Raw genomic sequence first — 19,653 nt, 5'->3', positions numbered from 1 at the left:
GGCCAGCCAATCACAGGGCACATATAGACAAACAACCATTCACACTCACATTCATACCTATGGACAATTTGGAGTCGCTAATTAGCCTAGCATGTTTTTGGAATGTGGGAGGAAACCGGAGAAAACCCACGCATGCACGGGGAGAACATGCAAACTCCACACAGAGATGGTGGAATCGAACCCTGGTCCTCCTAGCTGTGAGGTCTGCACGCTAACCACTCGACCACCGTGCCGCCTGAATTGCTCAATTATGCAAGTGCAAAAATAAGTACACAAATATAAGAAACTCTTTAAATGAACATGTGGGACGTGATTATCCTGATTAATGATTAATAAACTGCAGATTAAAGTCATAAGAGAATGTCTGAGTCCATGGTTGACTATGACTATGTCTCTCAGGTTTTGCCATTGATGAGCTTGACCGAGCCTGTGTCCTGTCTACAGTCTTCAGGGTTGGTCCTTCTATTGCGACTCATACTGGTAAGGTACGAGGGCGTTGGAGGAGCTCATGGGAGGCTGAGAACAGCCATTATTAATTTCAATCGGGTATAGAGTTTATCTTCCAGGCACATCTTGTCTAACCTGATACAATATCACTCACCAATTACTTTGAACAGAAAAAAGTAGCTGATGATGTTTTAAGAGGTACACCGTGTGGTGGGTGTCGGCTGACGGGGGGAACGTACTGGTTAACATGGCAGATAAGGTAGTTTTGACGTATCCATAAATTTGCGGCGATAATATACATTAAATGCAAGGGAATTTACAAGTCCCCGGCGGGCCGTGGGAGTGAGCTATCGGCCTCGGAGGAGGGTGCGCGCCTCACGGGTCAGATTAGATGGCGGCGTTACATATTGCATGTCACGGCGTGACAAACGAGCGAGCGCATTGGCTGGAAGGTTAGTGTGACTTTGGTTGCTGTGGTATTGACTACGTTCAAAGCAGGTTGTGGGGAGCGGATGGGGGTGGGTGTCGTATTGGGGGGCAGGGGTTCCCATAGAGACAGCAGCAGTGAGGACCCCCCGTCCCCGTCCAACCTTGATTATGCAGAACATTCATACAGTCAAGAATTTGACAGCGTTTTTGGGCCTCTTGTGTTGTCAAAAGTGTGCATGCAACAAGAACAAAAAATACTAACAAAGCACAAGAAAGCTAACTGGGACGAACCGCCATTACAACATTTTTCAAAATAGAAAAAAACCTCAATGAATTGAAGGCAATTGCTACACTCTTCCCTTCCGACTGGAGCTAGCGTCTTCTCCGAGCAGCAGCTTGTAGGGATGTCACTTTTTTCCGAATGAAGAAAGAGTAAACAAAACAAGAAGGAGCCATTAAAGTATTTTCAGCTAAGGGTCAGTGCAAAGACCTGGTCTTTCTGCTCTGGTTCTTTGTATTAAACCTACTCAGGAGTGAAAAAGAAAACCCCCAAAAAACTCCAAAATGGGTTTTCTTGAGGGTTTTCTTTAACTTGTCAACTTTGTCGACAGCAAAACAGCAAAATAAATTTCATCAAAATGTCTCAGATTCATTGGCACTTCAGTGCAGACGTTTTATTCTTAGCTTTTTTTTTTTTTAGGCTTCCATCAAAGTCAAGGGAAAATAAAAGAGCACTTCAAACTGAATTGTGCTTATAGCTCTTGAATGTCGGAACCCAACCAGAGAGAAAATACGAGTGTCCGAGAAAAAGTGACAACCCCAGAAAAGTGTTGAAATCAAACCTCCCGAGGGCACTTTGGGTCCGCAGCAGGCTCGTGTGTACATATACACACAAAAACACACACACAGTGTCGGAGGTAGAGCAACCACTCAGGCCTTCACTCCACTTGAGCTCCATTTTATTTTGATGCACTGCTACTTGACTTATTCGATTTCGTTCTTTTTTTAAATGCAGTCTAGACTTGGGGTGGGAAAATGCATGTTTTTTTTCATTATCCTCATGAGGGTCGCAAGGGGTGCTGGAGTCTATCCCAGTTGTCTTCTGGTACACCCTGGACTGGTGGCCAGCCAATCACAGGGCACATATAGACAAACAACCATTCACACTCACATTCATACCTATGGACAATTTGGAGTCGCTAATTAACCTAGCATGTTTTTGGAATGTGGGAGGAAACCGGAATAAAACTCACGCATGCACGGGAAGAACATGCAAACTCCACACAGAGATGACCAAGGGTGGAATTGAACCCTGGTCCCCTAGCTGCGAGGTCTGAGTGCTAACCACTCGACCGCCGTGCCGCCCACTTTGGTAAAAAAAATAAAATAATTAAATGAAGAAAAAATAATTGAAAAATAAAAATTTAAATTATATTAGGAAAGCAGGAAGTGAACAAATGTAACAGTTACTGATTGTAAAAGTACCAGCTTAATAAGTACCAGTTTAATAAGCTTTGCTTCTTCCTACTCCTTTTGGACATGTGGAACTGTGAACTGATTATGTTACCATTACCATAGCTTAAAAACATCTAAAACCCAAAAAAGACAGCTGGGATAGGCTCCAGCACCCTCTGCGACCCTCGTGAGGATAAGCGGTAGAAAATGAATGAATGTTTTTGGAATGTGGGAGGAAACCGGAGTACCCGGGGAAAACCCACGCATGCACGGGGAGAACATGCAAACTCCACACACCGAGGGTGGAATTGAACCCTGGTCCTAACTGTGAGGTCTGTGCGCTAACCACTCGACCACCGTGCCGCCCACTTTGGTACGTGACAAAAAAAAAATTTAATTAAAAAAAGAAATTTATTAAAAAATAAAAACTTAAATTATATTAGGAAAGCAGGAAGTGAACAAATGTAACAGTTACTGATTGCAAAAGTACCAGATGGAGGGGTAGGATTTAATAAGCTTTGCTTCTTCCTACTCCTTTCGGACATGTGGAACTGTGAACTGATTATGTTAACATTACCATAGCTTAAAAAAAAACTAAAACCCAAAAAAGACATCTGGGATAGGCTCCAGCACCCCCGGCGACCCTCGTGAGGATAAGCGGTAGAAAATGAATGAATGTTTTTGGAATGTGGGAGAAAACCCACACATGCACGGGGAGAACATGCAAACTCCACACAGAGGTGGCCGAAGGTGCGATTGAACTCGGGTCCTAACTGTGAGGTCTGTGCGCTAACCACTTGGTCACCGTGCAGCCGAATTTAATTGAATTCCATTTTAATCAAGCAGTGGAGTTCTAAATGTGATTGCTTCTTTGCCTGGCTTGACAAGCGTGTCCTATCCGCATGGCTCCAGCTAGTCACATGTCAGTTTCCTTTTCTAAAAAACAGTAAACATACTTGATAAGGGAACGACAACAAACACAACGCCTGCAGGTCTCCGACGACTTTACCTCACCTTAATAGGTTGGTTGTTATCAGCATGCAGAGCAGTTCTGCTAAGCTATCCACTTTGCTAGCACGGAGGATGTCGATAGTAATGGACGACTCAAGCGTCCTCATCACTGACATGCCCACACGCGGCCGAACATATGCCGTTGGGTTTTTTTTTTTTTTTCCCCAATCGATACGCCGCACAAAGCCTCCCCGAGCTGCTTCTACGCTGGCTATTTGCCAGCCGGAACAATTAGCCTGATAAGTATCGCCTCATGTCCTTTCCCCACACGAGAGCCGGACTATTCTAAAACAAACCTGCTTAATTCCTTATTCCGCCACCTCATTATCTCCCTAAATGGTGCTTCTGTAGCGGAGCAGGTGCTGGTGGTGGCGTGCGATGATTGTTTTGTGAATGGCGGTTTGATGGAATTAGCGAAGCGAGAGTGCAGGCTTAAGCCAGGAGAAGGCGGCTGCTTGTGGCGAGATAGCTCGGCTGCACTGTGCCAGTAATGAGGTAGTTTTTTTTTTCTCTTTAATTCACCTTTGTTAGCTCATCAGTATTTGATTCAGCAGGTTGCCTTGCGAAGACCAAAGTGCCCGGCGGGAGGCGGTCTAGCTCAGTTCTACTCAAATCTAATCAGAAAAAAGAAAATACACACCTCAAACTTTTCCTTCCAACAGGAAATGAGCCCCCAGTTAGGGGAAACTGAGAGATAATGCGTCCTGCTACATTTACACCAAAACGTCATAGTCTGCTGTTGGCATCCAACCATTTCCTAAGTGACTCATCTTACAGCTTCTGTTGGGCGGAAACGCCCTTCCAGTAGTCTAAAATATCATGGAGGTCCTCGTCTTTAGCAAACTGAACCTTCTTACGCAGGGCGTGGCCTGCCGCTATATAGGATGCCTCCTCTCGGGGGCTTTTCTTGTAAGGGCGGAATCGCTCCCAGATCCGCAGTGTGCTCTCGGAGGAATACTCTGGACTGGAGGAGTATCCCGAGTTGTAGTGGTGGTGGCGGGAGGGCGAGAGCTGGGAGTAAGCGGCCGTGGCATCCCTCTTGGAGCGCCCCAGCGGCTTCAGGAAAGACGCCTTTTGGGCCGGTGACGGCGACTCTCCGCCGCCCTCGTAGTAGAGAGCAGGAAAGGAATGGCGGTGTTCCGAGCCGTGGTAATCGGGCTGAACCTCCAGGTGATGGTGCTGCGGCTGTGGCGGCGGTGGCTGCTGCTGACCAGCCGCCACACCTCGACCTCCACTGCCGTTACTACACGGCATGCCGCCGCCATTCATGCTCACCCCGCCACCATTTAAGCTCCCCATTCCGCTACCGACTCCAACTCCACTCCTGCCGCAGCCAACAGGGCTGCTTTTTTCGGACGGGTACTTGGGCGGATCGCTGCGCTGCTCCGGAACATCCACGCTGAAAACCCTGGCGCTCTTGACCATTCCCCCGGCAGGCGGTCCACAGCGGTTCTTTGCCACAGCAGTGTCTGCACTCAACTGCCTCTGAAGGGGTCGCACTGCGTTGGCCGGGGGTGGGTCACGGTACGGAGGGGAGAGGAACCCCCCACCGCTTATGCCTGGCCGCTCAGACAGGGGCATCACCAGGGGCACGGGGGCCATAGAGGGAGGAAGAGGCTTCTGGTGAAGCTGAGGGTGAGGCTGGGCTTGAGCCTGAGGATGAGGATGACACTTTGGGTGCACCTTAGGGGAGGAGGCCATGATCTGGTCCCCTGGTGATAGGGGTAGTAGATTCCGTGGATGTGACGCCATGCAAACCTGAGGCTGGGCGGTGGACACCGGGTTGTTATCGGCCGTGGTGGCGACGTTAGCGGAGGCGTCCAGTTTGAGGGCGTCAATGCAGTTGTTGATGATCTGGTTCACCTTGTCCACCTCCTTGGCAATAGTGGAGATCTCGGACGCAGATCCACGGCCGTCATCGTCAGAATCCTCTGCCACGTCCGTTCCATTTTCCGCCCCGGCTCTCATATCCAAACCTACCTCCCCGCCTGAACTCCCGGCTAACATCTCTCCCTCTCTGCCCTCAATCATGCCACCTGCAGTCCTCACGTCCATGTAGCTTCCTTTGCCGGCCATTGCCTCAGAAAATGCGGACGCCATCTTCTCCACCTGTGGTAAGCTGGAAAGGCGGGAGGAGGTGGTGTTTGCCGAGCTGTGGAGCATACCCGTACTTGAGGAGGCCGACGGGGGTAGTTTGCTCCCCGTGCCCCCTCCGTGGTGGTGCTGGTGGTGGGACTGCTCCTGGAGGCGCTGCATGGCGGCTGGGTCATTGGCCACTGCTGCCGCCGCCTCTGGGCCGTACCTAAGGGATGACGCCAACATCCTGTTTCATCACTTAATTACCAGCTTTTCCTTTTCCTTTAAGTTAATTCGTTTTCACTATCTCCCTATAGTCATGCTATATACAATTCTTACTTTAATTAAAACACAAACCTGCAAAGAGCAATGCCCAAAGCCTTAAAAAATACATTTGTACTCAGCTTTTGATAAATTTAAGGAATTAAGTTGAAGTAATTAATCAAAATAACCAAGAGAGACGCCCCCAGTCTCAAGGAAACATGGACTCTATATTGTATTGTCTACATCATAACGTTGCCAGATGTTGACAGTTTACATACAGTAGAAATTAAACATAAACTTAGCCACATATAAAAAAAAAAGATGGTACCTCATCTCCAAGATGGTTTTCTTGACACTTAGAGCTTTCTCCTTCTCTTCCTGGATGCGTCGTCGTCTCAAGCAGTAGTAGACGCACCCGAGCACGATGACCATTCCAAAGAGACACCCCAGGATAGTCATGATGTAGTGCGTCGTGGTGGACGGATTACTTCGGGGGTCCACCAGCCCCATCGCCCGCGTGGTAAAGGACAAGCAGGTGTGGTTGTAGCGCTGGGATTTGCTGACGGACGCCACACAGTAGGTGTAGTTGGTGTGTGGTCGCAGTTTATCCAAATTGATGTTCTCCTTCTTGGTCTTAAGGGGCATGATGTCCGCTACGAAGGTGTTGTTGTACTGTGACAGGACGTACATCTTGCTGTAGGGTCTTGGTATCTGCACCATGACTGAAGCGCTGAAGAAAGAGACGGTCTTAAGTTTCATGGAGATCTGGTGGTTGTAGGTGGGATCGGGGGTGGATGCAAAGTTCGGCTGGTGGTACAAGCCGGGGTCCGGGTTGTCTAGACCCATTCCAGAGCCATCCAGTTCCGGTCCGATGGATGACATGCCAGGAATGATTACGCCATCTTGGCACCTAGTTGAAAGGATGACTCTGGCGTTCCTCCCGTGTCCCGCCAAGGGGCTCAGGAGGGGATAGCCTGTAAATTCTCGAGGGGTCTCGCACTGAAGGCGGTCATAAGTGTGAGTGACATTGTTGAACGCCTCCAGCCAGGTGAGGAAGCTGTACAGGTCGCAGCCGCAGTGGAAGGGGTTTCCGGCCAGCTCGCATACCATCAGACGGTTGAGGGCGGTGAAGGTAGACGGGTCCAGGCGGGCCAGCTTGTTGGACGACAGGTCCAGGCTGCTGAGGCTGGGGCACTCCCAGAAGGCATTGGTGGCAATGACCTCGATGAGGTTGTGCTGAAGGAAGAGGCACTGCATTCGACCCAGTCCTCGTAACATGCCCTCTGTCAGGTTGGTCAACTTGTTGTAGCCCAGCTGCAGAACCTGGCCAGGAAACAAACGCTGTAAAACTGCATATGTTCTGTAAACACGGCGGCTCAAACAAAGACTCGACTGGAACAGGTGGAATGAAAGACCGGTTGATGGCCAGTTTCAGAGTTCCCAACCCTCCCAGGGTTTTCTGGAAGACCAACAAGGTGGAATGAAAAGCAAATGATTCCTAATTTCGGATGGATCCTTTCAAATCGGAAACAACCACAAGGCATCCATAATCAGCATTGGAGTATTGGACATTGCAGTGTATTGCTATCCCAAATCCATTACTGTCATTGCGCACTTAACTGGAAATGACAACTGCAGTATTTATTCGTTTTCTACTCATCTTTTCTGAAGTGTTTCCCGAAAATGTTCAAATCCAGAATTGTTCAAATACAAAAATGTTCAGCATTTGAGGTTTCTGTGTATTTTTCATGTTTAAAATCAAAGCACTTGTTACACCCGTAAACGTAATAACTGCCCACAAACGTAATTAATTTTGCCGTAAACGTAATACTGAATTTCCTGCAAATGTAATAACTATTACATTTGCAGGAAATTATTATATATGTGGGAAAATGAAAATCTGTAAATGTAATAACTTCCCACAAATGTAATATGAGACAAAATAATGATCTTTATGGTTGTTGTTGTTGGTTCTTCTTTTAATGAGGGAGAAGGTGTAGATGTCATTTTGAGGATTTTAACAAGATAATTCTTTTTTTTCTTTTTTTGTGGAAAAAACATTATTCAAAGAGTATCATTTGAATACATTAAAGGAATCTTTAATTATTAAATTATAATATATTTTTAATTAAAAAAGATAACATTCATTTTCTACCACTTTTCCTCACGAGGGTCTTCGGGTGAGAGTACACCCTGGACTGGTGGCCAGCCAATCACAGGGCTCATATAGACAAACAACCATTCACACTCACATTCATACCTATGGACAATTTGGAGTCGAGCTAATTAACCTAGCATGTTTTTGGAATGTGGGAGGAAACCGGAGTACCCGGAGAAAACCCATGCATGCACGGGAAGAACATGCAAACTCCACACAGAGATGGCCGAGGGTGGAATTGAACCCTGGTCTCCTAGCTGTGAGGTCTGTGTGCTAACCACTTTATCACCGTGCCGCCCAAAAAGATAACATGATAATTGCAATTGCTTTTAATAAAATTATTATTACTATTACTATTATATTTTATTATTTCTTTTGATTATTTTGTTTGCGGGTGTAACAGCACTTAATGTAGTATTTTTTGAAAATGTCATTATGGTGGTATTCATTTTCTCCTTAAGTACAGTGACGTAAAAGTGCAACATAAAGAAGCACGTACTTAAAAATAAACACAAGGTAATAATAATAAGATGAGGGCTAACCTGAAGGTTGGCCTGCCCAGCGAAGGCTCCATCCTCGATGTAGCTGATTTCGTTCTTGGTGAGGTTGAGGTCGGTGAGATTTGTGAAGCGATACATGGAAGTGAGGAGCACGGCCTTCAGTTTGTTCTCATTCAGACGCAGGTCGTGAACCTGCGAGGTGCGCAAGACAACCAATGTTAAAACACAACAGAGACGCAGAGTGTAAAGTCCTACTGACCGTGCTGTTGATGTGTTGAGGGATGGTCTCGTAGGGGGGCTGGTTCTGACTGCAGATAGCCAGCCAAACGTATCCTTTGTCCCCCTCGATTAGCCAGCAGTCCCCATTCGCAGAACCGGGCAGCTGCAGGAACAGCAACGCCGGGAGGAGGAGGAGGAGCTTGTCCGCCATTGTTGGGATAGCAAGAAAGTTCAAGAGGAAAGGAGTTTCAATGGAGTCTCTCAAAGGGCGCTCAGTTTCAGTATCCCAAATCTCGGCAGAGATAAAAGACGAGTTGCCGTCACAATGATTAGAGCCTCGCTTCTTGCATGGTGCCTGTCCCCATTTTAGGGTTCTGGAGACGGTCCCGCCAGCAGCTAGTCATGGCCCCCGGCGAGGCCACGTCCTGACGGTTCCCTGAGCAGGAAGAACTCACAGTCGATCTAGAAGAAAGCCAAATAATATGACAAAGTGATTAAGACCAGGAAGAAAATTATATCCAATTAATTGAGTTTAGGAATAATTTCAAGACAGCGGAGGGGAATAAAAAGCAAAGAAAGTAATATCCTCAGAAGCCAATGCCTTGAAGGTAATGCAGCACAAGAGAAAATCCATTAACTGCTATGATTATTCCATTAAATCTCAATAAACCCTGCAGGAAAATATTAGGACTTCTTTAAATGAAAGCCGTCTTTGAATGCTCTCTAATCATTCATGTTCAGGGAACTAACATGAACACGTTCACATACCGTGCAGCAATAAAAATACAAATGGCCGCCACCGTGAAAGCACCTTTATTAGTTTGTTTTGCAGTTTGCTATTATTAATATTATTACAGGAAAGACGAATGGTGCAGCTGGGGCTCAAACAGGGAGACCAGCTAAGTGGCAAACAGCGGAGCCTTGTTGTAATTTGCATGTTTTAACAGGATGCTCAGTGACATTTCGATATTTACCTTCCTCGGGGGATTAGCCGTGGATTAGGCTCTAATCCGCCGTAAAATATTGTGTCTCATCTCTTTTAATTTGTTTTCCCCAAAAGTTGAGAATCCCTCCCAGAGTGAAGTTATCTGTCCGCCGACATGAATGACAGCAGGAGGAGATGATGCAGCTTTCAGGAATGCTCCATCAACAAAATCATTCATGAGGACTCCGCTTGAAGAACGCTCCATCTCGATGTCGGGAGCTAAGCCGGGCTTGTTACGGCGAGTAGTGACATCCCTTTGTGGATTGTTCTTGGATCTCCATGAGCCCTCTTTTGCTAAACACTAAAGTAGTGAAAGAACTCCAGAACATAATATAGTTGTACGGGCGGCACGGTGATCGAGTGGTTAGCGCGCAGACCTCACAGCTAGGAGACCAGGGTTCAATTCCACCCTCGTGCATGCGTGGGTTTTCTCCGGGTACTACGCTTTCCTCCCACATTCCAAAAACATGCTAGGTTAATTGGCGACTCCACATTGTCCATAGGTATGAATGTGAGTGTGAATGGTTGTTTGTCTATATGTGCCCTGTGATTGGCTGGCCACCAGTCCAGGGTGGACCCCGCCAGGTTAGCGCTGTATGTCACATAAGGAGCAATGTTTGTGTCCTCCTGGTACTATTTTGTACGTGATAGGTTGGACAAGTCCATGTCAAAAGTGGATCAAGTCCACAATAACCATTCTTGGAGACACAGGAACACTTTCAAACTTCCAAAAATCCAACATCAAGATTGGATTTTGGACAAATACTCTTCCAATGCACCTCGAGAAACGATAACATGCAGCCTTTCAAATGTTGTTGAATCAGGGGTCTCAAACACGCGGCCCGCAGGACACTAGTTTGAGGCCCCCGCCTTGATATGAAAGTTTAATGTTAGTGCGGCCCACGCAAGTTTGATATGGATGCTGTATGGTATCATGTACCCAGAAAAAATTATTACGTTTGATTAATGTTCATGTTAAAGGTTAAATAACTGTTAATAGTTATCCTCCCTATCGGTGTGGAAGTGGTAAGATTTTGGTCTATTTAAGTTGAAAGGAAATAACTTGAAGGCTACCGTTTAGGTCGCTAGCTCTCTAGTTTGCGAGTTAGCATGTGTCTCAAGACCCTGCAGTTGCGCAATATGTTGTAAATAAAAAGAGTATAAATGTGACTATAGTCGTGTTTTGTCATGTCTACAGGGCTCTAATAATGCTTTGTTCATTTTAATCTGAAAAAAAAATTGTTTACCCACCAACTATATGTGGTTTCTTAAGTTTTTATTATTTGCCGTTTTATTATTATTATTATATTTATTTATTACTGATTGATTGATTTTCTTTATTCTTGATTTGTTTATTTATTTTTCATCTTATTTAGTGCAGAAAAATAAAAAGTAAGATATTTGAGAACAGTGGAATGTTTTATCAGAGCTTTTATTGTAGAAAATCGGAACCAAAGCACTGAAAAAGTTTTTAATAAATGCGTTTTTTTGGTTTTTTTTGGAAAACCTGATGCGGCCCAGCCTTGCCCAGACCCTAGCTCCAGTGGCCCCCAGGTAAATTGAGTTTGAGACCCCTGGCATAGATTGTTTTTATCGTTTTTATCTATAAATTGAAAAAAGACACATTATGCGCTTTATAAAAAGTACAATTTTGTATACTAAATTGCGACAAAGTCGGGCACCAACAACAACTCGCCAATTATATGTTGCACAATGAATCCAACATGAAGATATATTTAGCGTACAAGTATATAACACTGACGTGACTTTCACCTCCGCTTGTCACCAAGCTGGTATCAGTCGCAGTTATAGTAGATAATGACCGTGTGCCGCTCCTGGCTCGTTTTTCTTTTCCTTCCCGGTAAGATACCAGTGGCATTTATTCCGCCTGGCTGACGTGACTGATGAGTACATTAAGGCTGAAAGCTGCTTGTTTACTGACTGACGTCCGCTGGCGATGACAGTCATTACTTTTTTCTTTTTATTGAATCTATTCTGCTGTCATGGCGGCGCTCGCTCTCCTCTTTGAGTGCATGTGTAGTTGTCTTTGAATCCAGCTTATCGCTTGGAAAATAACGCATTTCGTGCCCCGCAAAGCTTCCATTCAAAAAAGGAGACTGAGGGCACCGAATGGTGGATGAGTGGTAAGCAGGTTGGCCGCACCGTCAGGAGATTGGGAAAACCTGGGTTCGATTCTCCGACATGCATGTTACGTTAATTGGCGATTCCAAATTATGAATGAGATTGTGATTGGCTGTTTGTCTGTATGTGCCCTGTGATAGGCTCCGGTGTGCCCCCACAACCCTAATGAGGATAAGCGGCATAGAAAACGGATGTGCCGTGCTACTGCAAAGTGGAGACTGAGGATTCCAAGGCTACAACCTTGAAAGAAGGGTTCTTTTCACATGCACACACGCACACCGCCCATTCCACACCAATTTATGGAGATTAAGTCATGGAAAAAAATTAGCAATTTCTTCACTTTATTGATCCCCTTTAATGCCCGGCACAACTAAAAGTACATTCGTTTGGAGAGATTTGTATAATGAGGGTAAAAAAAATAGCCAATTTTTCAAAATATCACATGCATGTACACGGTTGTGTTTCCTGTGATTGGAGTGTCCTTGAATGCAACTCAAGGAGGAGTAATGCACCTGAATGCACATTTTTTTAGCTAAAGCTAGCTCAGCACTAATGGCAGTTTACAAGTTTTGATCCTGCTTGTGGAATGTGAGGTGTCCATTATCTGACTGGGATCTTTCCATGGTGTCCCAACTCTAAAACAACCAATAACCCTTTTCGTTATAGTGTCCAAAATACACCGGAACACCAATATCAATGCCATCATTCACTTACTTATTTGTTGTTAAGACAAACTTGATGTTCGGTCTTCTTCCTGCACCGTGAAGCATTCAGGCGCACTCGTTACGGTGAGTGTTAGGCGGTAATTGTTTTTGCAATTTTATTCACGTACTTTGGAAACCTGGGATTTGGAACGTTTTTCATTCATTCATTCATTTTCTACCGCTTATCCTCACAGAGGTCACTGGGGCGCTGGAGCCTATCCCAGCTGTCTACGGGCAACCCTGGACTGGTGGCCAGCCAATCACAGGGCACATATAGACAAACAACCATTCACACTCACATTCATACCTATGGACAATTTGGAGTCGCTAATTAACCTAGCATGTTTTTGGAATGTGGGAGGAAACCGGAGTACCCGGAGAAAACCCACACATGCACGGGGAGAACATGCAAACTCCACACAGAGATGGCTGAGGGTGGACTTGAACCCAGCTCTCCGAGCTGTGAGGTCTTTGCGCTAATCACTCGTCCACTGTGCAGCCCTGGAACATTTTTATACTTGAAAATGCTAACTTTAGGCCAAGAATATGTAACATTTATGTAACATATGTAACATTTCCTTAAATGTCCATTTTTTAGATGAAAAACCACAACACAGTGATCATTTCTTCTTTGTGTTGTTATGTTATGTTTGAAAACTGTGATCCAGTGATGGAGCTACGTACGTATGCTTTAATGAGTGTCAGCAAAGCGCCTCACGGCAATGTAGTGACACTTCTGCCACCCACACGCTCCTCAGAACGGACCCCGCAGCAAGTTGTCCACCAACCAACACAGTTCTTGCTCTCTTTTTCTTCATCCCCTCAGGGAATCATTTGGTTAAGAAAATATTGACTCCAGTTCCACAAAATACTTGCCATAAAGGACAGCACACTTGTGATGTGTTTTTCTCTGGAGAACAAAGAAATTTGCAAGTGATCCCAAACTTTTGAGCGATAGTGTATATTGTAAATCGCAAGTTTGGGATGGCCCTGAACGCTTGGTTTCAGAAGGTGTTTTAACACTGGCGATGTGTGATGTCACAGATTGGTAGGCTTTCTTATATGGGTGGGCACTGTAGACCAGATACGCTCTCTGCCCTCACCCAAGCGCTACTTCTGTTTACGGTGTTAGGAATGTCTCCCAGGAAGTGTTTCTTCAGGTGGAAGGGAAATCTATATTTGTTCACAACAACAACATTACTTAGTCGTGTTGAAGAGTCAGGAGAGCAAGCAGTCAGTAACAATTTATCAGTAACCCAACTTTAAATGGGTTAGTACAGTTTCTGTATTTTAGTTTTATTTAGTTTTATTTAATTATTCATTTATTCATTTTCTACCGCTTGTCCTCACAAGGGTCACGGGGGCTGCTGGAGCCTATCCCAGCTGTCTTCGCCAGCTGTCTTCGCCAGCCAATCACAGGGCACATACGTATAGACAACCATTCACACTCACATTCATACCTATGGACAATTTGGAGTCGCTAATTAACCTAGCATGTTTTTGGAATGTGGGAGGAAACCGGAGTACCCGGAGAAAACCCACGCATGCACGGGGAGAACATGCAAATTCCACACAGAGATGGAATCGAACCCTGGTCCTCCTAGCTGTGAGGTCTGCGCGCTAACCACTTGACCGCCGTGCCGCCTCTTATCCATAATGTTTTATTCATTTGTAGGATAAGAAGGTACGAACCACAAAGGGTCCTCACACGGGACTTTGGACATACATCCAATGTGTTAGAGGACCAGTCCAGTTTCTTTCGGTGACTATTCCGCACTAACATTGCCGTCTACTCGTGTGATTGTAAAGATCAGCAAGACAGCAGGATGATGGGAAAACAACGCCAAAGTCACAATGTCCTCCATGTGTGGTTAAGAGCTGCTCGTACTCGGCTTGTGTTGTTCCAGTTGTATACAGTATTGTCAGTTCATATTAGCGCTCAGCCTCATGGGAAATAAAAGCACCCAAAGTCTACAATAAGCCACAACTGAGGAGGATGGGGGAGGAAAAGAGGGATGGATGACCCGGAACACAGCGAGCAACAACCGCTGTCAATCACACCGCTCTCACATATCCTAAACACCTGCCAGCCTGTCAGTCGGGGCCTCAGCGGGTTCTCGGCACCGCCCTGACCGGTCTGATCCAGCTCATCCAGCTGAGAACCGGAGTGGTGAGCCGTGTGAATCCCGGCCCATTAGCGGCATCTACACCTTGTCTACTTTGCTTTGTCAATAGGACAGTTTGATGGGGTAAATCATCTCCACTCACCAGCCAGAATATTAGGTACACCCATGAGAACAATGGACCAATGTTCTATCATGGAAACAGAACCAAAAACTTGAAGGTGTCGTAGAGATGCTGGTGTTTCAGGTGAAGAAAAGTTTTTTGTGTGCTCGAATTTTCCCCTTCATCATGGCGGATTTGGTACAGCCCGTTAACGTCACAGGAAGGAGAAAAAAGGGGCACTTGATTTGCTCACCCGCACAGTTCATTCATTCATTCATTTTCTACCGCTTATCCTCACGAGGGTCACGGGGGTGCTGGAGCCTATCCCAGCTGTCTTCGGGCGAGAGGCACGGGGTACACCCTGGACTGGTGGCCAGCCAATCACAGGGCACATATAGACAAACAACCATTCACACTCACATTCATACCTATGGACAATTTGGAGTCGCCAATTAACCTAGCATGTTTTTGGAATGTGGGAGGAAACCGGAGTACCCGGAGAAAACCCACACATGCACAGGGAGAACATGGCCGAGGGTGGAATTGAACCCTGGTTTCCTAGCTGTGAGGTGTGCGTGCTAACCACTCGACCGCCGTGCAGCCCACCTGCACAGTTATTAATGATTGTTATCGGCTTTATCTGAATGATGTCATAATTCCCTCAAATCAGTTTGATAATTATTTAAAGCTGCAGTACAAAACACCCGCTACTCTTGTTTCTAACCAAGCCACGGCGCTCGCCAGGAGGCGGAGCATCACTGCCGGAGGATGCCAAGTTAGCCGCACTGATCAAAGGAGCGAGCGTGAAGGAAATACTGGAGAGGAGGAAAGTATGAGGCTGCGAAAGGAAAGTCAATGAGAAGAAGGCGAAGAGCGTTGGATGGTTGCGGTGATGGTTGGGGTGTGTGGGGGGGGGGGTGTAGCCTTAATTTATCGGTTCTAATTACTCCTCTCCGTCTCTGTGGCCCCCATTGGGTTTAGAATTTCTTTTTGAGGTTGACCTTTACATGGAAATGAGACAGAGGAGAACATGACGATGAAGAGAAGCCAAGGAAGGAACTTTGTTTTCATCTTAAAACAAGCCAGCTAGAAAGAAACAACGCCAATCTCATTCCCGGGAAGAAAGATGTTTGTGTACACGCCGTTACTCTCCTAGGACAGGAACAAAGTCAAACAACACACCTGGCCCTTGCGAGAAGACCACTTGGTCACCTTGAAAGTGGAACAAAAAAAGGCACCGAGTGAGAAAGTAGGAAGGAGTCCACGACACAAACATTAGTCATTTTGGCTTCAACACAAGAAGGTCAACAAAGTCCCCAATCGTAAACTAGATAGTCTCTTTTTATATGCTTTCTTGTACTTTTATACAGTACTATCTCCAACCTTTATACTACAAAAACTGTATAACAAACAGAAATGCTCAAAGCCAGTTTGTTCATTTTAGCTTGAATTCCAGGCTGCACGGCGGTTGAGTGGTTAGCGTGCAGACCTCACAGCCAGGAGACCAGGGTTCAATTCCACCATTAGCCATCTTTGTGTTGAGTTTGCATGTTCTCCCCGTGCATGCGTGGGTTTTCTCCGGGTACTCCGGTTTCCTCCCACATTCCAAAAACATGCTAGGTTAATTGGCGACTCCAAATTGTCCATAGGTATGAATGTGAGTGTGAATGGTTGTTTGTCTATATGTGCCCTGTGATTGGCTGGCCACCAGTCCAGGGTGTACCCCGCGCCTCTCGCCCGAAGACAGCTGGGATAGGCTCCAGCACCCCCGCGACCCTCCTGAGGATAAGCATAGAAAATGAATGAATGAATGTTTTAACAGTTAGCAACGAGGCCTCACAGCTAGGAGACCCACGTTCAATTCCATCTCTATGTGGAGTTTGCATGTTCTCCCCGTGCATGCGTGGGTTTTCTCCGGGTACTCCGGTTTCCTCCCACATTCCAAAAACATGCTAGGTTAATTGGCGACTCCAAATTGTCCATAGGTATGAATGTGAGTGTGAATGGTTGTTTGTCTATATGTGCCCTGTGATTGGCTGGCCACCAGTCCAGGGTGTACCCCTGCGGCCCTCATGAACTAATAATTCCAGACTAAATCCAGTTGGATGGCAAAAATGTACATTTTGCACTCTTTGACCTTAAGGAGGTTGTGGGTTGGATGCCCCCCTGCAACATCTCCACATAGCCATCCACCGTTTGACGCCCCTGCACAAACTGATGTTGCATTGTTCCATGGAAGGAACATGATGCCCCTCATCTCCACTATGCTGTGTGGAAAACATCTCAGGTGGGATCTCCTTGTCATGCCAGTAATGTTCAAAGCCATTAGGACCATCAAGGTTACATTTTTGTCTCACCAGAGAGTAAAACGTTCTTCCATTTTTCAATGTCCCATATATGGTGCTCACCAACGGCCAATTTTGTTGTGTTGAAGGAGACCTTTGAAAACCTTTTTTCTTCTTAAAAGCCTTTTTTTCCCAGATTGAGTCTAATGGTTATTGGACTGCACTCGGCACCAGTAACAACCTTCATTTGGGCCAAGGCTGGTCCCGTGACTTGACAGACAGCCAATGAGGTCCTCTAACTCGGGGCCGGTGACACCACTGGACTTTTTGGATGTCTGAAGAAGTTTCATACGACTGTCTTCCTGCCTCCGACCTCAGCAGCATTGGCACGCTATGAGAGGCCTTGCTTAACAATAACACGTCTTTGCCATGGAGAGATCATGACAGTGTGAATACCTGACACTAAATCACATTCAATCCACATTGGCTGATGAACAGCTTTTGCACCCACCCACCGACTATAGGAGCCTTAGTGGTAAATCGAACAGGGTTGTATGGTTATAGAATTTAGTAGCATCCAGTACTACAGCCGCTAAAAGGAAGTGTTTGGGAGGTGACCTAAGACTTTCCACCCTGGAGAGCTTTTCCTGCTACATCTGAGGATGTACATAAGAGCTGAGATGGAGCAAGGATCTGAAGCCCTGGCCTTTGTTCTCTGATACTGACGGTCCTTTCATATGTTCCGTTGGGAGATGACGACAGGATGTGGAAACAAAGATGAAGAAAACAGGATGAATGTTCTCTGAAGAAGAAGAAGAAGAAGAAACAAAGACTTCTTGTCCTAACATGAAGACTCCTTGGATCATGAATATCTTCCATCTATCAACAATCAGGTTTGAGTGATATTATTCCGTACCAGGATAGAAAGGAATACTGAGAGATGTTTCCAATCTAATATGCCACAGAAGGAAACTAAATACTGTATGGTCATACTTTGGTAAAAATAATAAATAATAAATAATAAATAATAAATGATAAATGATAAATGATAGATGATAAATGATAAATAATAAATAATAAATAATAAATAATAAATAATAAATAATAAATAATAAATAATAAATAATAAATAATAAATAATATTGTTTTTATATATCACTATATTGACAGCTATGGTACACATAATGTCATTGTATGGTCATATCACCTCGTATTTTGGTACGAGGTACATTATTTAAAAAAAACACCTTAAACTGTATTATGGAAAGCAGGAAGTGAACAAATTAAAGATTTACTGATTGTAAAAGTAAATTGTATTTTGGAAAGCAGGAAGTGAACAAATGTAACAGTTACTGATTGTAAAAGTACCAGATGGAGGGGTAGGATTTAATAAGCTTTGCTTCTTCCTACTCCTTTTGGACATGTGGAACTGTGAACTGATTATGTGATGCATTCAATTGTAATCTGATGCATGTTCAAATGAAATAAAACCATTACCATTACCAACTTAAAACTGTTGACTGTTTATGTGGCATTGACACTTCGATTAAGTTATTAGATCAGAAAGCATGATTTTCTTTCAAAATGGCTCTTTTCATAGTAAAGGTTGCCGACTCCTAGACTAGAGTATTTGGGTTTGACGTGCAATGCACAGTAAGATGATCCTTTATCTGTGGTCTTCTCATGATGCCATAACATCATGACACTATCCACCAGTATAAAAGTATAGCACAAGTTGAAACGTTTCCCTTTTAAAATACATTCTGTTTGCATTATTTCCAGCCAAAAAGCTCCAAGTGCTGTGAAGTGAGGACATGGAAGCATCACTCAATGTTTTGTAGCCGCTGGACCTGAGCAAACACCCGATGGTGCCAACACAGTGGGCCTCCACTTAGCCAGACCTCTTCTGTCTGTGTCACTCGCAGATTTTGCTTTTTTTTTGCCTGGAGGCCGAGGTGGCAACCTGACTGACAAGCTCTGGAGCAACATCTCTTTCTGGTAGAAAAAATGGCTCTCCACCGCCGCAGCGCCTTTATAACTCTATTAAGTTGTCCCGTCCTCCAAGTGAGAAATATATCATCTTGACAACAAGAAACACTACAAAAAAGGTGAAAATACATTAAACATATGTGCCCTTTGACCTCAGAAATGGACCAAAACACTTAAAAAAGTTGTAGGAACCCGCCACCCTAGTGAGGATAAGCGGCATAGAAAATGTCGAAAAAAAGTGTTTTCACTGCAAGGACTTCCTGCGGGTGTCCCAATACTTTAGTCCACATAGTGTTCTTAGCTGTGAATGAATATTCATGCATTGCTAGATAAGGCTAAAATGGTCTTTACCATCCACACAGCGTTTTCTGCATGTGGCCCGATGATGCATCTTCATGCACACGGCTTCCAAGCTGCATTGAAAGGCCACGAGTGTGCATGTGACAACGTGCGCGCCATCACGGGTCGTTCATATTCCACAACCTGTCGCCTGGATTGCCCGGGGGGAGAAGGATATTTCCCTGCATACAGTTGGTATGCTATTCAAATGTCACAGCGCTGAAGCAAGTTTTCATCAAATATCTAATTACTGCAAATGCCACTGCTGAGGCCTGCTCGTCTTATTAGCACAATGACAGCAACTTTTGAGCTATTGCCTTATTTTAAACTATGTTTTGTTTTTAACATGCAAAATAACACATACGGAACAAGTAGAGCGCTGGCCTTCTCTGTTGAAAAACTATGACGAGCCAAGCAATGTCAT

The 19,653-nt window shown here is 45.1% G+C and overlaps 1 protein-coding gene across 2 annotated transcripts in view; it reads right to left on the bottom strand.

The window, feature by feature from the left end:
- Nucleotides 1-2,996: 2,996 nt before the first annotated feature.
- The window catches only part of elfn2a (extracellular leucine-rich repeat and fibronectin type III domain containing 2a), a 121,007-nt gene continuing 104,350 nt past the window's right edge, over nt 2,997-19,653 (bottom strand). For both annotated transcript variants that reach the window (XM_058079692.2, XM_078793553.1), the window contains 4 exons: nt 8,600-9,021; nt 8,383-8,532; nt 6,011-7,005; nt 2,997-5,644 (listed from right to left, as the gene is read on the bottom strand). In XM_058079692.2, the coding sequence (XP_057935675.2) occupies nt 4,114-5,644; nt 6,011-7,005; nt 8,383-8,532; nt 8,600-8,770 (2,847 nt within the window). In that variant the 5' untranslated portion in view covers nt 8,771-9,021 and the 3' untranslated portion in view covers nt 2,997-4,113. The remainder of the gene's footprint in view (nt 5,645-6,010; nt 7,006-8,382; nt 8,533-8,599; nt 9,022-19,653) is intronic.

Source organism: Doryrhamphus excisus, linkage group LG9 (genome assembly GCF_037039965.1).
Source record: "Doryrhamphus excisus strain RoL-2023G ecotype Guam linkage group LG9, RoL_Dexc_Guam_v1.1, whole genome shotgun sequence".
Lineage (NCBI taxonomy): Eukaryota > Metazoa > Chordata > Actinopteri > Syngnathiformes > Syngnathidae > Doryrhamphus > Doryrhamphus excisus.
The sequence above is the reverse complement of the archived record's forward strand: the minus strand, read 5'-3'. Positions and strand labels throughout refer to the sequence as shown.